At 39.4% G+C, this 18,651-nt stretch overlaps 2 protein-coding genes across 2 annotated transcripts in view; both read right to left on the bottom strand.

Annotated features, from left to right (window-relative positions):
- parlb (presenilin associated, rhomboid-like b) overlaps positions 1-18,651 on the bottom strand; it is an 83,864-nt gene that overhangs the window by 40,528 nt on the left and 24,685 nt on the right. The gene's annotated exons all lie outside the window — the stretch shown is intronic.
- Positions 4,927-10,141, bottom strand: LOC133981066 (uncharacterized). Its single transcript, XM_062419953.1, has 9 exons — positions 9,811-10,141; positions 9,586-9,636; positions 7,996-8,160; positions 7,681-7,851; positions 7,506-7,538; positions 6,824-6,853; positions 6,205-6,328; positions 5,319-5,426; positions 4,927-5,032 (listed from the first exon to the last, which is right to left on the bottom strand). Exons 1-9 carry the CDS (start codon positions 10,139-10,141, stop codon positions 4,927-4,929), a joined length of 1,119 nt encoding a protein of 372 aa, XP_062275937.1.

Below are 18,651 nucleotides of genomic sequence, written 5' to 3'. Positions count from 1 at the left end.
AGCCAGGCAGAACAGCAACAGTGCACCCTCTAATGGTTGATGGTTAGCCACTCTCTGCTCAGCCCTAGACAGCCTTTTCAACACTATCCCTGATGGAAAAGGAAAAAAAATCAAGTAGAGTCGAGTTGAGTCGAGCCGAGTAGTGCTAGAACTGTATAATGGAAAAGCCCCATTTGTATTGGTTTTGTATTACAGAGGCCCAGCAGGAGGGGGTGGGTCGTTCGCTGCTGGGAACACCTGGGCCCAGTGTTCCCAGTACTACAACAGCACACCACACTAGCTCTGGGATGAAAGAGAGAGAGGACAAAGGGAAACTCTGCTCTATGACCCCTGCTCTCCACGATCCTTATTGTTTGTTTATTTGCTTGTGTTTCCATCTTACAAACATGTCGTTCAATACTGAATTACTGACTGACACAAATAATTTATGATTTTCTTGGTTTAACTTCTTGTGTCACCTCCCATTATTTGTCATGGTTTTGAGCTGGCCGTGTCACCCACTCATATGTTTTACAAGAGTCTTGAGGTCTTTAATTTGCATTTGATGGCTATAAACATGATATCATCCTTACAGCTAACAGGCCCCAGGTAACAATCATCGTCCTCACCAGTTAATGATTTCTTTTGTAGTAGACATGGAAATAAAGACAATTGTCTTATGTTGCAGCCAGTTAGTCCCAGTATAAGTAAGATCAGACTGTCATCTCATTCTAACATGACTGATTGACCAATTAAATCACCTAGAAGGAGTTTAAACTTAATACTGATGCTTCTATATGACGTACACAAGCAAACAAGACGAGTTGCTATTTCTCAGACTGTAATCTTAATTGAATTTCAAGAAAAACAGGAAAGGCAACAAGTACCAGCTGGTTTGTAATGTTAAAATATAAAAAGGAAAGAAGCTTTGTACTTACGTGTCTCATCAGCTAGTCCGTATGCATCTGTCATGTAATAGTACCTTTGGTCTGTAGAAGAGAGATGTATGATAGCAGGTAAGTTTCGTCTCTGTCAGAAATGCTGAAGGACGATGTTATCAAGAATTCACATCCTGAGTTTTAAACTATTTCAAACATTTCATATAAGTCTGTCTGACAGTATTTTAAATAGATTACTAACTAATAACAAGAGACTAAAGTCACTTATTAAAGTCTCACTCTGACAGATGATTTGGATAGTCAGTCAGAAAACAACAGAAAACATGAATCCATCCTACCGTTGTCAATGGTGGTCTTTGGGTAGACCCTGATCTGTGTGCTGGGATGTCGGGTGTACGAGTGTCTGCTCTGGTTCAGACAGTTGACCAGCAGGCACCTCTTCCTGCCGATGAGAGGTATGACTATCACTGCCATGTGGCAGTCAGGCTCTGTGTAGCAATCCCTCCAGCACTTCCCTTCATCCTCTCCCTCCACAGGCTGCTGGGTCAGGTTATAGGTCCCAGATAGGAGGCACTGTGCTGGCTCAGGGACCTGGGCCCGACCGTGACAGACCAGGACACACATGGACAGCAGACAGAACCAGAATCCAAACAAACCTTGTTGAATCATGTTCTTTCCAAAAGTCTTCAGCTCACAGTGAAATGTGAACACTTCGTTTGAATCGTTGACAGTAATGAATTGTACTGAGACAGGTTGGATATAAACTCACCTGGCCCTGCCCACACACCTTCATCAGCACTCATTCAAATGTCATCAGACATTCCCATCATATTCTGAAAAGGAAGAGATGTCTTTTAAGATTATAAATAAATTCCTGTTTTGTTTTGGCATCATTCCCATCCAGGCCAACCAGTTTGTATTTGAATACTCTGTTAATGAAAGACGTTTCCAAAACTACTTCCACCATGGTTTTACATTTAAAAACACCTCTTCCCTTTTTGCTCTGAGTTTTGGCCAAAATAATCCTGGTTCCAGACCTCTAAATCCCCTCTTATTTTTAGTGGTTTCAGTAAACTGTAACCAGTTGCAGTGGCATCAGGCGGAGCAATGAAACCCAGACATCCCTCTCATCAGTGATGCTCATCAGCTCCTCCTGGGGGATCCCGAGGAATGCAGAGGCCATCGGAGGTCATTTCCAGGACTATTTCTTTGAGCAGTTGTGATTTTTCATGTTCGTACTCCAATTTTATATGAAACAAAGTAGAATCTGTTAGTGAATTATAGAGGTTCTTTGGACAGATCCAGGACAGCTGTTTCCAGTCTGTATGCTAAGTTAACCAGTTGCTAGCAGTAGCTTCTTGCTCACTTAAGGTAAATTCACGCTTTTCTGCACACGTGACCACTCAGACTTTACACACAGCAAGCACCGTCTGCACGTGTGCTAGAAACTTCTGACTTTCACTTCTCAAGAAGTCGATTACTTCATGAGAAGTGAAACAGGAAATGTGACGCAGCAGTGCTTTTAATACCCTTCCTTTGAAACTGTGCCAGGTGAGTAATTATGAACAGCTCACCTACTCAAAGAATGTGACTGTACCTGTAGTTCAGGCTTTAACTCTACTAGTTTAATTATCGTATGTGATTATCTGTGGCCCTCTGGTGGCCAGAAGGTGAATTGCATGATGTTTGAAATGATACAGAATACTGTTTTAATTTACAGAATATTTTTTATTGCCATCTGAGAGGTTCAAAATGTTTCATGAATACAATAAATGACATCAATATTTTCATTATAAGGATTTAAGGTCATGAAACTGGCACCTTTCAATGACAATTCAATAAATTACAAAGATCAACTATCCACAAACAAAGCTTTAAATGGAGAATAACTCAACAGCTTAATATGGTTCTATAATCATCATATTAGTCTGAAAATAAAACCCTTTGAAAAATATCAAAATAAAACAATGAACTTACTGCAGGAACTTCACTTAAAATACAAAATGACATGATATCAAATAACGATCAATACATAATAATTAGAAACTGACTCAAGTATTGATGTTGTGATTGATAAACAATAACAAACAAGCAGTGATACTGAACAAAGATAAAATATGAACACACACACCGTCCTGCTGCCAGAAATACTACAGCACCAGATGTTTTAGGAAGTTACTGAGCCTTTGTTGATTAGATGAAATATCATCGTCTGTGACGTTGTCGTCTACCTCGGCCCCTCCCCCGATTGACTCTGACAGACTCCGGCTGAGCAGAGGACTGCTGACTGTGATATGGTGGTATTAACCTCCTGTATGTAAGGAGAAAGAAAAATACAGGATTATTTCTATAAATGTGTAGAACAGATTTTTAATAATTGTTGTTTGTATATTTTGCAGCAAAACTGCAATCATCCGTTTGGAGCGTAAAGATTAAAAGTAGTATTATTTATAACATAACCATTATCATGAGACCTTTAGCATCCCTTTGACCATGTGAGTAAAACATATCACCTCTGGACCTCAGAAAGTGATGAGGCCTCATGTATCTCAGGGTTCTCCACATCAGCCCCTGCCTGCTTGAGGGACTGATCATTATCATCTGATGATTTCAACCTGTATCTGCAGAGAAAGAAAAATACAGGATTATTTCTATAAATGTGTAAAACAGATTTTAATAATTGTTGTTTGAATATTTTGAAGCAAAACCCCAAAGAAAATGGCCGGTCCAGACCGGATACCTGACCATGTGCTTAAGGAGTGTGCAGACCAACTGGCACATGTACTTACGGACATTTTTAACATCTCACTGAGCCAGGCGGTCGTGCCTCCCTGCTATAAGAAAGCCACTATCATCCCGGTACCAAAAAACCCCACTGTCACCTGCCTCAACGACTACCGACCCATAGCACTCACCTCCACTATAATGAAGTGCTTTGAAAGGCTGGTGTAGGATCATATCATGGCAGTTTTACCTCCAGCACTTGACCCACTACAGTTTGCCTACCGCCAGAACCGCTCTACCGAGGACGCTGTGTCCCTCGCACTCAGCCTGAGCCTGGAACACCTGGAGAAACAAAACAACCATGTCCGTTTGTTTTTTGTGGACTTCTCCTCGGGATTCAACACCATAATCCCCCAGCACCTGGTCTGTAAACTGGGTCCACTGGGTCTGAGTCCTCCCATGTGCAACTGGATATTGGACTTTCTCACCGACAGGCCTCAGTCTGTACGTGTGGGAAGCAACACATCCAACACCATTCGGCTGAGCACTGGCTCCCCGCAGGGCTGTGTTTTGAGCCCGCTGCTCTTCACCCTTATGACCCACGACTGTGGCGCACGCTTCGCTACTAACCACATCATAAAGTATGCGGACGACACAACAGTGGTGGGTCTCATTCAGAACTACGAAGAGCTGGCTTGCAGAGAGGAAGTGAAACATCCGGTGGACTGGTGCACCAACAACAACCTGTACCTGAACGTTGACAAGACAAAAGAAGTCATTGTTGACTTCAGGAAGAACCAGCCCATCCACACTCCTCTCTTCATAGGCGGCGCTGCAGTGGAGATAATCCAGTGCACCAAGTTCCTGGGGGTGCACATCTCCAGTGACCTGACCTGGACCAAGCACACATCCTCCCTGACCAAGAAAGCCCACCAGCGACTGCACTTCCTGCGCCAGCTGAGGAAAGCGCACCTTCCCCCTCCCATCCTCACCACCTTCTACAAGGGAATGGTGGAGAGCATACTGACCAACTGCATTTCCATCTGGTATGAGGGCTGCACTGCCTCACACCGGAAGGCCCTGCAGAGAGTGGCACTCCTCTCACACCCATCAAGGACATTGCACAGAGCTGCCACCAAGATCATTGCAGACCCCACCCAACCCAATCACGGACTGTTCACCCTTCCGCCCTCAGGCAGACGGTACCGCTCCACTCGTAGCAGAACAGCCAGGTTCTGCAACAGCTTCTTCCCAACTGAACTCCCAGTATATATCTATTATCATGAGACCTTTAGCATCCCTTTGACCATGTGAGTAAAAAATATCACCTCTGGATATCAGGAAGTGATGAGGCCTCATGTATCTCAGGGTTCTCCACATCAGCCAATGCCTGCACAAGGGACTGATCATTATCATCTGATGATGTCAACCTGTGCAGAGAAAGAAAAATACAGGATTATTTCTATAAATGTGTAGAACAGATTTTAATCATTGTTGTTTGAATATTTTGCAGCAAAACCCCAAAGAAATCTGAATCATCTGTTTGAAGCGTAAACATAAACTATCAGTATTTGTTTGTGATTGTTTTCCAGTTAAAAAATAATCCATCTACCATCTGAGTCTACCTTTACAGCGTTAATAGTAGTATTATTTATAACATAACCATTATCATGAGACCTTTAGCATCCCTTTGACCATGTGAGTAAAACATATCACCTCTGGATATCAGGAAGTGATGAGGCCTCAAGTATCTCAGGGTTCTCCACATCAGCCCCTGCCTGTATAAGGGACTGATCATAATCATCTGATGATGTCAACCTGTATCTGCAGAGAAAGAAAATACAGGATTATTTGTGTAAATGTGTAAAACAGCATCTGAGATTTGAATAACAAGGAAAACAGTCTTATTTGTTGTTATTTATGTTTGTCAGCGATGAGGCTGGAGATGTACTTTTCTTTGCTCTTCAAGATACAGCAGAGGTAATGTGATAGTTGTGTTGATGCTACATATGTGATTTATTTAACAGTAATTAAAGAAAAATAGAAACTCATATTTCTATTATTAAAAACAACAAACCGATACTGACGTAGTTTTAACTATCATATCTACTAAGTGTTGGCGGTGTACTGGGAATTTCATTGAATGGTGTTCCTAATATTTTGCCCCTCTCATGTATTAGGAACACCATTCAGTATAATGCACCCTAATACACCACCATCACCCACTATGACCTCAGCTATAAACATAAAGTAGAATGATCACCTTCCTGACAACGTTAACAAAAATGAACATTTATAATCTTAATTAAAAAAACAATAACATATATATAACAGTGTATATGTATATATATAACCGCCTCAGCGAGCACATTCATCTACAGGAAGACGTGTCAGTCACCAGTGACCTGCATAACTAAACAGTTCACAGTCAGGTGAGTTTTAGGACAATTTGATGTTGTAATGCTTCCATTTTGATCACTAGTTGGTTAGTTTAGTTATAAACTAAGGCTGGAGAAGGTGAGGGCTTTTATTAATGATCACATGGCTGCAGGTATATCAGATTTTTTTGAAATCACTAAATACAGCAACCTTTCAGTTTTACCCGCTGTAGGATTGACGCCGCTTGTTGTCTTCAACACACTCGCAGATCCATGAACTGCAGACAGCGCAGATGACGACTAGGACCATAAAGCCCACACTACTGCCCAAAATAATGAAAACTAAAACTGAAAGAGAGGAAGGAAGACAAAGATCAGGAGGTTCGATCTATGAAAGACAATGTACAGTCAGTGTTCTTTCTATTTAAGAGGGAATGGAAATTGCAAATACCATTTAATACCTAACATTGGCAGAAGAATAGTGATTTGTGAGAGACAAATATGTATTTTCAGTGTAAAGATAGTGATAGTGCGAAAACTGTGGCAATGATGAATCAGATCAGGAGTTCAGCTTAATGCATGTTTAATACGAGCTCGGTTCACGCCTTACATGCATCAGACACTGACACGGATTGTCTACAGAATACCACTACTTATACCTTCGACACAGTTGCTCAAATATAGTACAATGCCCATCTAGGGTAGAATAGGATATTCTTGGTAAGGTCGTAAAAGTTATTCTGGTCATTCTTTAACAGGTTTGTCAGACAGCCTCCAGACGTGAAGGAGCCGCTGGACTATAGTCAGCAGAAAATTCATACTAACAGATAGTAAAGATAATACCTGTGAGGTCGATGGCAGGAGGTGGAGTACCTGTTTGAAAATAAACATTTATTAATGTTTTACAATTAATGCAAGAAATAAGTCAAGATAATGATTACTAAATATAATAAGCTGTCTTCTCTGTTATGTTAATTATAATTGTAGAGTTGATGAGATAATTATAAAATAGAGACAATGCAAGGAACGGTTTTATTACGTGGAGGGACAACAGGTTTCTTCGTTGTAGCAGCTGGTTTACAAAAAAAAGAAAATAAATTATATTATTTATAGTATTGACCGATGAATGAAATACAAGTAAAGATAACGTTCAGTAAATATAATTACCTGTTTTTTTGGTCGAAACAGTGACTGTAGTATCTGTTAAAGAGTTAATGATGTTAATTATAATATTAGAGTTGATGAGATAGTTATAAAATAAAGACAACACACAAAACATTTTAATTACCTGTAGTCACAGCAGGTTGAGGCGTTGTAGGAGCTGGTTTTAAAAATATATGATATTAATTATTATTGTTAGTCGATGAAATACAAGTAAAGATGACATTCAGTAAATATAATTACCTGTCGTCTCTGTAGAAACAGCAACTGTAGTAACTGTTAGAGAGTTCAAAATGTTCATTTTAATAGTAGTGTTGATGAGATAGTTATAAAATAAAGATAACGCAGGAAACAGTTTAATTACCTGTAGTCACAGCAGGTTGAGGCGTTGTAGGAGCTGGTTTTAAAAATAAATGATATTAATTATTATTGTTAGTCGATAAAATACAAGTGAAGATAATGTTCAGCAACATTAATGTATATTACGGTGTATGTAATTATTACTACAAGGTAACAATGATCATTTAAGACAGCGTTACCTTTAATGTCACCACAGAGCTTCTCACACTCCTCCTCAGTGTGAAAGATGTTCCCGTTGGACCCGTGGCCTCTGAAGTTAAACCTCTCACAGCTATAACTCAGCACGTTAAAGAAGAACATGGACATGTCTGAGCTGCCTGCTCCGTACTGCACGGGCCGATAACAACGAACTGATGCAGGAGAAGGAAATAAACTCATTACTGTTGTTAAGGTCCAGCTGTTGTGAAGTAAAACTCAAGATGAAGTCATTGAACTGTTTGATGTTCAGATCTCTGTGACTGTGCTGCATGTGGATGTATAAAAAAGTTTCTTACACTTTTCATTGCAGAGGGCTTCACAGCCCTCCTGGGTTTCAAACGAGTTTCTGCTGGACCCACAGCCGCTGGGGAAGCTCTCACACCTGTAACTGGTTCTGTTGTAGAAGAATCTGTGAATCCCCGACTGGCAGCTGCTGCAACTCATCAACTCTGAACAATGAACTGTTGCGAGAAGAAGACACAAATTAATTTATCCTGTCCAATTAACTAAGCATACTCTTGTTTTCTGGCTTACAGTTGTGGTCAAAAGTTTACATACACTTGTAAAGAACATAATATCATGGCCGTCTTGAGTTTCCAATAATTTCTACAACTCTTATTTTTCTGTGATAGAGTGATTGGAACACATACTGCAATGCATTAGAAGCTGCTGGAACAAGCGTGTTTTACATCGCCATTGACTGAGAGGAAGCCCTTGCTCCAGAAGCGGCACCTGAAGGCTCGACTGAAGTTTGCTGCTGATCACATGGACAAAGATAAGACCTTCTGGAGGAAAGTTCTGTGGTCAGATGAAACAAAAATTGAGCTGTTTGGCCACAATGCCCAGCAATATGTTTGGAGGAGAAAAGGTGAGGCCTTTAACCCCAAGAACACCATGCCTACCGTCAAGCATGGTGGTGGTAGTGTTATGCTCTGGGCCTGTTTTGCTGCCAATGGAACTGGTGCTTTACAGAGAGTAAATGGGATAATGAAGAAGCAGGATTACCTCCAAATTCTTCAGGATAACCTAAAATCATCAGCCTGAAGGTTGGGTCTTCCAACAGGACAATGACCCCAAACACACATCAAAAGTGGTAATGGACTGGCTAAATCAGGCTAGAATTAAGGTTTTAGAATGGTCTTCCCAAAGTCCTGACTTAAACCCCATCGAGAACATGGACAATGCTGAAGAAACAAGTCCATGTCAGAAAGCCAAAAGATGTAGCTGAACTGCACCGATTCTGTCAAGAGGAGTGGTCAAAGATTACCAAAAGCGCCTTATTGAAGTGAAAATGGCCAAGGGACATGTAACCAAATATTAGCATTGCTGTATGTATTGACCCAGCAGATTTGGTCACATTTTCAGTACACCCATAATAAATTAATAAAAGAACCAAACTTCATGAATGTTTTTTGTGACAAAGAAGTATGTGTTCCAATCACTCTATCACAGAAAAATAAGAGAAATTATTGGAAACTCAAGACGGCCATGACATTATGTTCTTTACAAGTGTATGTAAACTTTTGACTGTATATTCATTTGCAGATATTTCTCATTAATAAAGTCAGTTTTATTTGAGATATAACCATATGACCAAAACGCCATATCCAGCCACCCATAATTGATGATACTAACCTGTTATTCCTTCTGTTATCTCACAGCACTAACAGTGGTGGGTTTACCATCAACGTTTACTGAACTTTTAGAAACAGAGTACTTGATTTTCAGACGTAACAGTCCCAGTATGTTCTGTTCAACTGTGTGCACAGTTCTTAATTTGTATTGATAGCACACATTGGTTTTTGGTCCTTCAGGAAAAACAGGAAAAGCAACAAGTACCAACTGGTTTACAATGTTAATATATAAGAAAGCAGCTTTGTACTTACGTTTCTCATCAGCTCGTTCGTATGCATCTATCATGTAATAGTACCTTTGGACTGTGGAAAGGAGATAATTGATAGAAGGTAAGTTTCATCTCTGACAGAAATACTGAAGGACGATGTTATCAAGAATTCACATCCTGAGTTTTCAAAATATATTCAAACATTTTATAGAAGTCTGTTTGACAGTGTTTGAGATTACTAACTAATAATAAGAGACTAAAATCCTACCGTTGTCAATGGTGGTCTTTGGGTAGACCCTGATCTGTGTGCTGGGATGTCGGGTGTACGAGTGTCTGCTCTGGTTCAGACAGTTGACCAGCAGGCACTGCTTCCTGCTGATGAGAGGTATGACTATCACTGCCATGTGGCAGTCAGGCTCTGTGTAGCAATCCCTCCAGCACTTCCCTTCATCCTCTCCCTCCACAGGCTGCTGGGTCAGGTTGTAGGTCCCAGATAGGAGGCAATGTGCTGGCTCAGGGACCTGGGCCCGACCGTGACAGACCAGGACACACATGGACAGCAGACAGAACCAGAATCTAAACAGACCTTGTTGAATCATGTTCTTTCCAAAACTCTTCAGCTCAGTGTGAAATGTGAACACTTGTGAATCGTTGACAGTAATGAATTGTACCGGGACAGGTTGGATATAAACTTACCTGGCCCTGCCCACACACCTTCTTCAGCACTCATTCCTGTTTAATCACTTCAACCACAAATGTCATCAAACATTCCTGTCATATTCGGAAAAGGTAGAGATGTCTTTTAACACTAATTAAATTCCTGTTTTGTTTTGGCAGCATTCCCATCAAGGGCAACCAGTTTGTATTTGAATACTCTGTTAATCAAAGAAGTTTCCAAAACTACTTCCACCATGGTTTTACATTTAAAAACACATCTTTTCTCTCTGCTCTGATATTTTCTAACACAGTTGTTTATTGTTTGTTCTGCTGATTCAACCAGAAGAGTTTCATGTTGATTTAAATTGTAGAAAGGCTCAAACTTCAGGGGACGGTGAGTGATGATCATATGTGATGATGTGTGTCCCTCTGGTGGCCAGAAGGTGAATTGCATGATGTTTGAAATGATACATAATACTGTTTTAACTCCCAGATTTCTTTTATTGCCAAAAAACCCAAAATATCAATCAAAGTGTTTCATTAATACAATAAAAGAAATCAATATTTTCAGTATAAAGATTTACAGTCATGAAACTGGCACCTTTTAATGAAAATTCAATAAATTAGAAAGATCAAATATCCACAAACAAAGCTTTAAATGGAGAATAACTCAACAGCTTAATATGGTTCTATAATCATATTAGTCTGAAAATAAAACCCTGTGAAAAATATCAAAATAAAACAAGTAACTTACTTCAGGATCTTTACTTAAAATACAGAATGACATGATATCAAATAATGATCAATACATAACGCAACTAGAAACGGACTCAAGTACTGATGTTGTGATTGATAAACAATAACAAACAAGCAGTGATACTGAACAGAGATTAAACATCATGAACACACACACACACCGTCCTGCTGCCAGAAATACTACAGCACCAAATGTGGATCATCATCTCTCCGAGGTTGCTGCAACTGCAAGAGCTGATGATAACTAACTATGATGTCGATGTGCTGTACATGGAGAGAAAAGAAAGAAAAATACATGATTATTTGTATAAATGTGAACAACAGCATCTGCATTTATAACATTGCAATGATCATAGAGCAGCATTGAAGACAGGGGAGACACACAGTCTTTTATACGTTGTGATTTCTGTTTGTGGGTACAGAGGTGATCACATGGCTGCTAATTCTTCTTGGATACAGTACAAACCAGTACCGGTCCCGTATGTACCAAATATTTGGAAAGCACTAAATACAGCGACCTTTTAACTTTACCTGCCGGTGCGTCCACGCTGTTTACGGTTGTAGATGCAGAAGGCGACAAGGCCCACAATGACCCCAAGGCCCACAAGGACCCCAAAGACCACAAAGAACACATGGTACCATCTCCATACAACTGCAAGAGAGGAAGGAAGATAAAGATCAGGAGGTCTGATCTATTAAAGACAATGTACAGTCAGTGTTCTTTCTATTTAAGAGGGAAGGAAGATTATAAATAACTTTAACCCCGAAAAAAAGATAATTACCTGTTTTTTTTGTCGAAACAGTGACTGTAGTATCTGTTAGAGAGTTAATGATGTTCATTATAATATTAGTGTTGATGAGATAGTTGTAAAATAAAGACAACACACAAAACACTTTAATTACCTGTAGTCACAGTAGGTTGAGGCGTTGTAGGAGCTGGTTTTAAAAATATATGATATTAATTATTATTGTTAGTCGATGAAATACAAGTGAAGATAATGTTCAGCAACATTGATGTATATTACGGGTTAGGGTTAGACAGCGTTACCTTTAATGTCACCACAGAGCTTCTCACACTCCTCCTCAGTGAGAAAGATGTTCCCGTTGGACCCGCGGCCACTGAAGTTAAACCTCTCACAGCTATAACTCAGCACGTTAAAGAAGAACATGGACATGTTTGAGCTGCCTGATCCGTACTGCACGGGCCGATAACAACGAACTGATGCAGGAGAAGGAAATAAACTCATTACTGTTGTTAAGGTCCAGCTGTTGTGAAGTAAAACTCAAGATGAAGTCATTGAACTGTTTGATGTTCAGATCTCGCTGACTGTGCTGCATGTGGATGTATAAAAAGGTTTCTTACACTTTTCATTGCAGAGGGCTTCACAGCCCTCCTGGGTTTCAAACGAGTTTCTGCTGGACCCACAGCCGCTGTGGAAGCTCTCACACCTGTAACTGGTTCTGTTGTAGAAGAATCTGTGAATCCCCGACTGGCAGCTGCTGCAACTCATCAACTCTGAACAATGAACTGTTGGGAGAAGAAGACACAGATTGGACATTACTCTCTTTCTATACACTTTTTGTATACAGAGTTATCTTTCGTCAACATCTCTATGTACACCACAAATACAAACATTGATACACCTGCTGTGACCCATTACTGTTGGTTGGAAGATGCTCAGCAGGTGTATGGAGAGGAAAAATTATTTGTGCACAAAAATAGTTCATGACATAAAATGTAATATCAACGGTCATCGTTTTGTTTAACAGGGAAAATGTGAAGTATAACCATGTGTCTCAGACCACAGTCAATCCAGTCTCTGCAACCTGCTTGAATTATTCTAGTATAGTTTTGATCCATGAATCCACTTTGGAATTTGCTTGTTTGTGATATCTTAGACATCTCTTCAACATTTTAAAATATTGGCTGGAATGAGATCCAATGCACAATTCTTAATTTGTACTTTTAGGCACTGATGGGAAAATACAAATGTCTTATTCATTTTATGTCTCTATAACCAGTAATACTAATGTCTTATATTCATTGATCGTACTTTTAAGGTGTTTAGAACGATTAGCGTGACTATTTTTATGACATGTAATAAAGATTGAAAGTGCCTGTCCTACACTCTTGCTTTTAAAGGATTAACAGAGTAAAGGCCACAAGTTAAAAGGTTAAGAAGCAGTACATTTCCAAGCCTGTGTTTGTGAACTGTTTTGACTAAGAGTATGTGAAGGTCGCGGAGAGAAGGAACGGGAGGGTACCGAGAAGAAACAGCCTGGTGCCCTGATAACGTGGTGGACAAGAATGATTTGTTTCCTTTGTTTAGTATAAATCTCACTCGTCAGGACTGCCCTGGCAAGCATTTTCCTATATGACCCATCGTGGATGGTTGTGTATTTTTGATCTGCTCCTTCTTGCAAGTATTAAAAGTAACTTGACTTTTGAACTTGGTCTCTGTCTCAGTCTTGTATTAATTTTTTCTATCAGCACAAATAAGAAAAAAAGAAGCTTTGTACTTACGTGTCTCATCAGCTAGTCCGTATGCATCTGTCATGTAATAGTACCTTTGGACTGTAGGAGAGAGATGTATGATAGCAGGTAAGTTTCGTCTCTGTCAGAAATGCTGAGGGACGATGTTATCAAGAATTCACATCCTGAGTTTTAAACATAGAAGTCTGTCTGACAGTATTTGAGATAGCTTACTAACTAATAACAAGAGACTAAAGTCACTTAATAAAGTCTCACTCTGACAGATGATTTGGATAGTCAGTCAGAAAACAGCAGAAAACATGAATCCATCCTACCGTTGTCAATGGTGGCCTTTGGGTAGACCCTGATCTGTGTGCTGGGATGTCGGGTGTACGAGTGTCTGCTCTGGTTCAGACAGTTGACCAGCAGGCACCTCTTCCTGCCACTGAGAAGTATGACTATCACTGCCATGTGGCAGTCAGGCTCTGCGTAGCAATCCCTCCAGCACTTCCCCTCATCCTCTCCCTCAACAGGCTGCTGGGTCAGGTTGTAGGTCCCAGATAGGAGGCACTGTGCTGGCTCAGGGACCTGGGCCCGACCGTGACAGACCAGGACACACATGGACAGCAGACAGAACAAGAATCCAAACAGACCTTGTTGAATCATGTTCTTTCCAAAAGTCTTCAGCTCAGTGAAATGTGAACACTTGTGAATCATTGAGAGTAATGAATTGTACTGAGACAGGTTGGATATAAACTTGCCTGGCCCTGCCCACACACCTCCATCAACACTCATTCCTGTTTAATCACTTCAACCGTCATATTCGGAAAAGGAAGACGTGACTAATTAAATTCCTGTTTTGTTTTGGCAGCATTCCCATCAAGGCCAGCCAGTTTCTATTTGAATACTCTGTTAATGAAAGACGTTTCCAAAACTACTTCCACCATGGTTTTACATTTAAAAACACACCTTTTGGCCGAAATAATCCTGGTTCCAGACCTCTAAATCCCCTCTTATTTTTAGTGGTTTCAGTAAACTGTAACCAGTTGCAGTGGCATCAGGCTGAGCAATGAAACCCAGACATCCCTCTCATCAGTGATGCTCATCAGCTCCTCCTGGGGGATCTCGAGGAATGCAGAGGCCATCGGAGGTCATTTCCAGGACTATTTCTTTGAGCAGTTGTGATTTTTCATGTTCGTACTCCAATTTTATATGAAACAAAGTAGAATCTGTTAGTGAATTACAGAGGTTCTTTGGACAGTTCCAGGACGGCTGTTTCCAGTCTGTATGCTAAGTTAACCAGTTGCTAGCAGTAGCTTCTTGCTCACTTAAGGTCAATTCACGCTTTCTGCACACGTGACCACTCAGACTTTACACACAGCAAGCACCGTCTGCACGTGTGCTAGAAACTTCTGACTTTCACTTCTCAAGAAGTCGATTACTTCATGAGAAGTGAAACTGGAAATGTGACGCAGCAGTGCTTTTATTACCCTTCCTTTGAAACTGTGCCAGGTGAGTAATAATGAACACCTCACCTACTCAAAGAATGTGACTGTAACTGTAGTTCAGCTTTAACTCTACTAGTGTAAGTTTGGGTTTGTTATGTGATGGTTGAATAATTCTATATGACGAAACAGCTGCATGTTATCTGACTCTCTCCATCAGGACTTTACTGTTGTCCACACTTCATCAGCTTTAAATCTTCATCATCATCATCATAACCACTATAACTCATTCAAGATTTTGCTGCTAGACTTTTAACCAAAACATGAAGAGTGAGCATGTTACTGAGGTTTTATCTCCCAGTATCTTTTAGAATAGATTTTAAGCTTCTTGTGTTGTTTTTAAACCCACAGATGCAAACAACTCAGCTTTCGGCAAAATTCACAGTTTTAATGTGCAAATGTGTGACCTACGAGATTCATGTGATGGGGAGAGAAGCATTTTCATGTGTTTTTCTTGTATATTCATACAGTTTGTCAGATGTATGTTGCACTCTGTCTCTCAGGGTTTCACTACTATAAGAGTTCCCTCCAATAAAATGTGATGGAAAATTTTTCGCAAGTCTCCAACGTATGAAACCTGAAGCTCTATTTTTTTGCATTGAACTGTTTATTTACAACACATTTACCTTTTTCCCATTCATGTCCTCCTCCATCCTGTGGTGGGCCTGCCTCAGTAGAAGGTGTATTGTGAGTAAAAGGCCGAAACATCCAATGGCGCTGAGGTACACAACTGATGATGTGTTGCTAACATCGGCTGATAGTTTGGCATAACACCAGTCTTGTGCAGAAGGACTTTCCAAAGGTACAAAGGACATAATACCAGCTTGTCCAATGTTTTGTTCAGAGGTTGAAGTAAGTTTTTCCTCATTTTTGGCGTACATGTGAACCTATTTTTAGTTTTCTTTTTAACTAAATCCATCATTTTAAATTTAGTTGGGTGTTTATTATTACAAGAATTTCAAGCCATTGATATGGAGGCCCAAAAGGGACAAGAGAGAAAGAAATTATATATACTGTATATGTAAAGAATGAAAGATTAAAAATAAATACATATAATAAATGTTGTCATAATCATATTAAATAAACATTAATTTATTCTCCACATTTAATTCTACATGTATTTATATATTTTTGTAATACATTTATTTCTTTACTGTTTAACAAAACTCAATTCAAACAAAAGTCATTAAAAGTGAAATGGCAGATTTTTAACAATAAATGCAAAATATATAACAAAATATATTTGCAAAAATAACTCTTAATGTAATTTGTTTTAACTTCTGAAGTGAAAGCATCAATTGTATAAAAGTACACATTTAATACTAGATCTGTTTATTTCCACATTTCTAGATCCGCTGAAATGCACCCTGGGAGTTGTAGTTGACTCATACCCAACACCTGTCCACAGACTTCTAGTTTTAATGTTTTATCAAATAATCTGATATTTTCTAACACAGTTGTTCATTGTTTGTTCTGCTGATTCAACCAGAAGAATTTCATGTTGATTTAAATGGTTAGAAAGGCTCAAACTTCAGGGGACGGTGAGTAATTATGTGATGATATGTGGCCCTCTGGTGGCCAGAAGGTGAATTGCATGATGTTTGAAATTATACAGATTAGTGTTTTAATTAACAGAATATTTTTTTATTGCCATCTAAGAGGTTCAAAATGTTTCATGAATACAATAAATCACATCAATATTTTCAGTATAAGGATTTACAGTCATGAAACTGGCACCTTTCAATGACAATTCAATAAATTAGAAAGATCAAATATCCACAAACAAAGCTTTAAATGGAGAATAACTCAACAGCTTAATATGGTTCTATAATCATCATATTAGTCTGAAAATAAAACCCTTTGAAAAATATCAAAATAAAACAATGAACTCACTGCAGGAACTTTACTGAAAATACAAAATGACATGATGACAAATAACGATCAATACATAATAATTAGAAACAGACTCAAGTATAGATGTTGTGATTGATAAACAATAACAAACAAGCAGTGATATTGAACATATAAAACATCATGAACACACACACCGTCCTGCTGCCAGAAATACTACTGCACCAAATGTGGATTCATCCGCCGCTGAAAATAGTCCCCAACAACATGGCCACAGTATACAGTACAAACAGCTGGAGGAAAACAATCAATAAGATGATGTGAGCCTCTCTTCATAAACCAGCAGCGGACCATTACGTGTAGGAGTACATCACAGGGAGTCCACCTCTGCCTGAGACCAACTATGAGTCTCACATTATGAGATAAGTTATAAGTTCACATTATATTGATCCTTGTTTCTTTTTCTGCAATATGTTTCTGCACCATCGCTTTCACCATGTGAGTAAAAAATATCACCACCGTACATGTGGCTCATCATCTCTCCCAGGTTGCTGCGACTGCAAGAGCTGATAACGAACTGATGGTGTCGATGTGCTGTACATGGAGAGAAAAGAAAGAAAAATACAGGATTATTTGTATAAATGTGAAGAACAGCATCTGCATTTATAACATTGCAATGATCATAGAGCAGCATTGACTCTTGATGCTTTCACAAAATATTTAACGAAATGTTTGATAAATAATCATCAGTAATGTGGATATAATGACAAAGTGGATAAAAGATTAATAACAGAACAGCTAGAACAGTCTGTTTAGGTTCAGAAAATTACATATTTTTACTGTAATGCAGCTTTAAAACCAGGAAAAGACGACTCTGATGACATATCGCGATATTACGATATCCAAAATCTAAGAAGATATATAGTCTCATATCACGATATCGATATAATATCAAAATATTGCCCAGCCCTACTAGTTAGTTAGTTTAGGTATAAACTAAGGCTGGAGAAAGTGAGGGCTTTTGTTAGTGATCACATGGCTGCTAGTTCTTCTTGGATACAGTTCAAACCAGTTCAGGTCTGGTCGGTACCGAATATTTGGAAAGCACTAAATACAGCGACCTTTCAACTTTACCTGCTGGAGGACCTGCGCTGGTTGCGGTTTGCAGTACAGTAGTAGACGATGTAGACAATGGCGACAATGCCGGTGCTGACACAGACCACAACAATGAAATAATCTGAAACTGAGGATAAAGGATGAAAATCAGGAGGTGTGATCTATGAACCACAATATGCAGTCAGTGTTCTTTCTATTTGAGAGGGAATGGAAATTATGAATCATTTAATATCTAACATTAACCCAGAAATAGTGATGTAAATTGAGAGATTAACATGATTAACATACCTGTGATTTCACGAGGTTGAAGTCCTGTTTAAAAATACATTTTTGTTTAAGTTTTACATTTAATGCAAGAAACAAGTCAAGATAATGATGAGTAAAAATGTTAAAGTCCGTGTAAAGTAAAAATAAATATGTGTTCTGAGTTTAACATACCACAGAAAAGTGTGTTGTTAACCACCCTGCCAAATTTGAATGATTAAAAAAAATCGCCAAATATGTGAAATTAGGCTTCAAAGTTGTGTAAAAGTCTGCCTATTTCTCTGCTCCCAAACGCTGTGGGAGTGCCCGCTGAGTTTGCTGAAGCCCCGCCCCCTACCGAGTGTCACCTGTCAATCAAAGTCGCCACTTCTACCTGAAACATGGACGCTAGGTCTGAGAGCGGCGGCGGCTAACTCAGCTAACTGGCTAACTGTAGACTGCAGTAGTAGTGTGCACCGAATGTATTTATACCTATACAGCAGCAGGG

This window comes from Scomber scombrus, chromosome 5 (genome assembly GCF_963691925.1).
Source record: "Scomber scombrus chromosome 5, fScoSco1.1, whole genome shotgun sequence".
NCBI lineage: Eukaryota > Metazoa > Chordata > Actinopteri > Scombriformes > Scombridae > Scomber > Scomber scombrus.
Note: the sequence above shows the minus strand (reverse complement) of the source record. Positions and strands in the feature narration are given on the sequence as shown.